The 5406-nt window shown below is 43.1% G+C and overlaps 1 protein-coding gene across 1 annotated transcript in view; it reads right to left on the reverse strand.

The window, feature by feature from the left end:
• The window catches only part of LOC106872908 (papilin), a 151893-nt gene extending 147108 nt beyond the window's left edge, over positions 1 to 4785 (reverse strand). The window contains exons 1-4 of the mRNA XM_052978120.1: positions 4607 to 4785; positions 3020 to 3071; positions 1912 to 2011; positions 1324 to 1457 (exon numbers count right to left, since the gene is read on the reverse strand). Coding sequence (XP_052834080.1) covers positions 1324 to 1457; positions 1912 to 2011; positions 3020 to 3071; positions 4607 to 4761 — 441 coding nt within the window. The 5' untranslated portion in view covers positions 4762 to 4785. The remainder of the gene's footprint in view (positions 1 to 1323; positions 1458 to 1911; positions 2012 to 3019; positions 3072 to 4606) is intronic.
• Positions 4786 to 5406: the final 621 nt, after the last annotated feature.

Here is a 5406-nt window from a genome sequence, read left to right on the forward strand (position 1 = left end):
TCCTGCGCCTATTTATTTAATAATTCAACATAGAGGGCACCAGTCCACGTAAATGTGTAGGGGGGACACTGTGTTATCAATGACTGATGATGTACCAAAATCTGATATAATTTTGTAGGGAAGTGGTTATACACCATTAGGTGTACTCCGCTTCCGTACATTAAATTTCTTGAAGAAACAACGGAACGCAGATTCTGAACAACACAACAATATTTATTTACAGTGGAATTCGGCTCATGCTTGGAGGGAATTCGGTTGCTCATCGCCTTTGGTTACTGAGACGCCATTTAATGAAGTTTGTGGTTATTTGTGTAGCTCTAGTGCTGGAATGTTGGAGAGAGCTCGGTGGGACGTCTAGGCTCGACGGAGATCAGCGAACGAAGAGAGTGAGAAAAGGCGCCAAAGCTGGGTGTCGAACTCTACGCATGCGCATGAGACTCTTCCTGTATTCCTTCTGGAACTAGTCCCTGCGCATGCGTGGATAAAACTCCGGACATTGACCATATAACAGTCGTCTGCTATAGGTGTCACTACAATTTCATTAACCCTTTTGTTACTGAATTTCTGTTGAGATGCTCTGTGTTTCTTTCAATTAATTTTAAATATAACAAAGAATTTAGTAAAATAACTTAGTTATCATTAAGCTAGTGTTAGGAACATGAATTGTGACTAAGGTTTGGTGGAAGATTTTAATTCAGAACTTATGAAAACAAGACGTTTGTACTACAGAGCCAGAGGTGATTTCAGCCAGGTTGGTATCAAAAGGATTAAAAATATCATGGTGACTTTAACCCTTTTGTTAGCATATTTCTGTTGAGATGCTCTGTGTTTCTTTCAATTAATTTTAAATATAACAAAGAATTTAGTAAAATAGCAATTTCCACAAATATTTAACATAGGTTTGCAAAATAATCCTCGCAAATATCTAAATAGAAGCATGAACTAGATGAGATTAATATAAGAATTGAAAAGCAGCGAGCTGGCAGAAATGTTAGCACACCGGACGAAATGCTTAGCAGTATTTTGTCTACCGTTATATTCTGAGTTCAAATTCTGTAGAGGTCGACTTTGCCTTTCATCCTTTCGGGGTTGATAAATTAAGTACCAGTTGCATACTGGGGTCGATCTAATCGACTGGCCCCCTTCCCCAAAAAATTTCGGGCCTTGTGCCTGGAGTAGAAAAGAATTGGAACCTTGATCACTTGGTTTCATAACCTCAATCCCTAACCACTGAACCACTGTCATACTTGAGATGAAACCACTTAAAAAAAAGGGAAGGAAATGGAAGAAAGAAAAAGAGAGTCGTGTCTCTGGGTTTCTTACCTTACATGTGCCATCCACACACACCTCTGTGCCATGTGCATTACACGGTGTGCCATCCACGACCTTGTCCTTCATGGTTTGGCGCAAGGTTCCGTTCACAGCTGAACACACCAAGGCACATCTGTCAGCATCATCTACAAAGGGACAGACAGACAGACACATTACGAAATGGTTTTAAAAAAATGTTGGGGTGACAAGAAGAAAAATAGTTAGTATATACATCTACATTATGTTTCACTCACTTTGATCTATGATAGTCATTATTATAGTCAGGTGTCTAAGTTACGGGGACGTAGACACACCAACATTGGTTGTCAAGTGATGTTGGGGGAACAAACACAGACACAAAAACACACACACACACACACTTATACGATAGGCTTCTTTCAGTTTCTGTCAACAAATTCACTCACAAGATTTAGGTCTGTCCGAGGCTAAAGTAGAAGACACGTGCCCAAGGTGCCATGCAGTGGGTCCAGTCCCACTGCATTGATATTATCATTATTATTATTATTATTATTATTATTACTATTATTATTATTTTCTATTTTCATTCTCTTCCATCTAAGATTAAACCTGTGTACTCACCGCCAAGATATGGGACCCATTCGTAGTAAACGTCTTTGATAGGCTTTTGATTGAAGTCAGCACACTGGATTGACCGGAAATCGGTGTCATCTGGACAATCCTGAAAATATAATGGAAACAATAAGTAACCATGGTTACTGGTATGAGGGATGCAACAGACAAGGGATTGGTAGGGTACAGGCCACTCATCCATCTTAACTAGATTGTGAGGTATGAAGTAGTGGGTGGAGAGAGGTAGAGGTTGTAATGACAAGTTGGGGGGGAGCATGCGATGTTGAGGGGGGAAATGAGGGGTAGGTAAGGAGTAATGAGGGGGTAGAAGAGGGAAATGTGGGACAGAGTGGGAACTGTGGGATAGAGAGAAATTGTGGGGTAGAAGAGAATTGTGGGGTAGAGGGAAACTGGGATAGAGAGGGAATTGTGGGATTGAAGGGGAATTGTGGGATAGATGGAAATTGTGGGGCAGAGGGGAACTGTAGAATAGAAGTGGATTGTAGGATAGAAGGAAATTGTGGGATAGAAGGGAATTGTGGGATAGAGGGGATTGTGGGATAGAGGGGATTGTGGGGCAGAGGGAAACTGTGGGATAGAGGGGACTTGTGGGAGAGAAGGGAATTGTGGGGCAGAGAGGAACTGTGGAATACAAGCAGATTGTAGGATGGAAGGAGGTAGCCAAGCGAACTGTACTTGTCCCTGGGTGGTAGACATAATACATGTCACCTGGTTTAACATCACCAGCAACAACACTAACACCACCACCACCAGTAGCACAAGTAATACCAGCGCTAACACCACCACCAGCAACACCTAAACCAACTGAAAGGAGAAGCCTTTATGTGGGTCACTTGGCATGCTAGAAATAGTAGCCAAATCTCTTCCTCCCACTCATTTTTACTGTCTTATGAAAGGTAATGAGGTCATGAGCCCTCACTGTAGATGGGAGAAAGACTGGGTGGCCATGGTTGGAATGCGTTTGATCACAGGTGTGGATGGTTACGGTTGACCCGGGGTTAAGCAATGACATTACAGCAACAACAACAATGACAACATCAACAACAGCATCAACAGCAGCAGCAGCAGCAACAACATCAACATGGTCAAGACTCACCTGGGTATTGCAAGATGTGTACTTCACTTTGTTTCCAAGGCAACCTTTATTGCTGATAGAAAGAGAAAGAAAACAAAAGAAAAACGTTATCGTTTATGAAGGAACTACAAAATGTCTTGCTTTCTGTCATTCATCCAATGTGTGAGGTGTGACTGTGTGATAAGAAGCTTCCTTCCCAACCACGTGGTTCCAGGTTCAGTCCCACTGCGTGGCACCTTGGGCTAGTGTCTTCTACTATAGCCTCGAGCTAACCAAAGCCTTGAGTGGATTTGGTAGGCAGAAACTGAAAGAAGCCCATCGTGTGTGTGTGTGTGTGTCTGTGTGTGTGCATGTGTGTCTGTGTGTGTGTATGTGTGTCTGTGTGTGTGTATGTGTGTCTGTGTGTGTGTATGTGTGTCTGTGTGTGTCTGTGTGTGTCTGTGTGTGTGTCTGTGTGTGGGTGTATGTGTGTCGGTGTGTGTGTGTGTATGTGTGTCTGTGTGTGTGTGTGTGTGTCTGTCTGTGTGTGTGTATGTGTGTCTGTGTGTGTATGTGTGTCTGTGTGTGTGTATGTGTGTCTGTCTGTGTGTGTGTATGTGTGTCTGTGTGTGTGTGTGAGAGGAGGAGACCCCTTCGGTCATGGATGCCCATGGGATTGCACCTAAAAAGTTACCCTCCGAGGCACAAGTGTGTATGCATATGTGTGCATATGCTTATATGCATACAAATATGCGTATGTATATAAGTATATTCATATATATACATATATGTGCATATTTATGCATTTATGCATGTGTGTGTGTGTGTGTGTGTGTGTGTTTATACACATATACACATGTATGTGCATGTTTTTTGTGTGTAGATATAAAATATTAAAAAAATTAAATTTTAAAAAAAAGATTATAAAATTGTAACCCCCTCCCCTCTGATATTAGACAGTGTCATGTGACAACTTGCTGGGGCTACTTGCTGGAGCCTAGCAGCGGGAAGTTTAGACAGTGTCATGTGACAACTTGCTGGTGCTGCCTACTGGACCCTAGCAGCAGATATAAAAAGGGGAACTTGACATGACGATCAGTCGGACGCTGACACCCGTTGATGCTGCATCGAAGAGGCCAGGGAATAGAAGAAAGAAGACATGCACCCAACATCAGAGCTGAAGACACCTCCGAAAAGGGGGGGCCCCGCCACGTCAAAACGGTAGAGGTTCCTCCTGATGATGTCTTGAGCTAACTGGATCCTAATCCACCAAGGGAAGGTATGTCTGAAGAAAGTAATTCAACAACGCGGGTTGATAAACTGTAAGACATGTGGCCAGAACCTCCTGGAAAATAAGCATAGCGAGGGACATTCCACAGTTGAATTAGAACCGTCACAAACAGTGAAAGAAGACATGCACCCAACACCAGAGCCGAAGACACCGCCGAAAGGAGGGGCCCCGCCACGTCAAAACGGTAGAGGAGTAGGGGACGAAACCGGAAGTGGTTCCTCCTGATGATGTCTTGAGCTAACTGGATCCTATAAAGGAGCTTGTTGTGGTAGCAGACCACGAAACATGGTTGAAATTCCTCCTCCTTAACCACATGACAAGCAGGAGTGTTCACTCACCTTCTGTCCACACACGTTCTTGTAGACTTTACCACACCTCCTCCACAAGTCCGAGAGCAGACACCGTCAGTCCAAGAGTTCCAATTTGAATTCGTCTCATTCGTGGGTTGTCCATGAAGCTTCGGTTTGGTTCGGTTTTTTAATTTAAGTTTCATTGTGTTCGTTAAGTTTCATTACATTTCCAGGTTTTAATGAAGCATGAGGCAGAGAAATAAAAAGAGAGAAAGAGAAAAAGAGACAAAGATTGAAAATAAGAAACCAGATCTGACCTCTCACACCAACCCTACAATGTTAGTCTAAAAATAATCAGTCACATAAGCATGTATCCATATATATACATACATACATACATACATATATATATATATATACAACCACATACAACCATAAAGATATAACGTGGAAGGCAGAAGTTAAACGATGATGATGATATGTATATATGTGTGTGTGTGTGTGTGTGTGTGTATGCACAGATCGTTGCCAGTGCCCCTGGACTGGCTCTTGTGCGGGTGGCATATAAAATACACCATTTTGAGCGTGGCCGTTGCCAGTACCGCCTGACTGGCCTTCGTGCCGGTGGCACGTAAAAGCACCCACTGCACTCTCAGAGTGGTTGGCATTAGTAAGGGCATCCAGCTGTAGAAACTCTGCCAAATCAGATTGGAGCCTGGTGTAGCCACCTGGCCCACCAGTCCTCAGTCAAATCGTCCAACCCATGGTAGCATGGAAAGTGGACGTTAAACGATGATGATGAACGAATGATGATGATATATATATAGGCGTAGGAGTGGCTGTGTGGT

This window comes from Octopus bimaculoides, chromosome 30 (assembly GCF_001194135.2).
Source record: "Octopus bimaculoides isolate UCB-OBI-ISO-001 chromosome 30, ASM119413v2, whole genome shotgun sequence".
In the NCBI taxonomy this organism is placed as follows: Eukaryota; Metazoa; Mollusca; class Cephalopoda; order Octopoda; family Octopodidae; genus Octopus; species Octopus bimaculoides.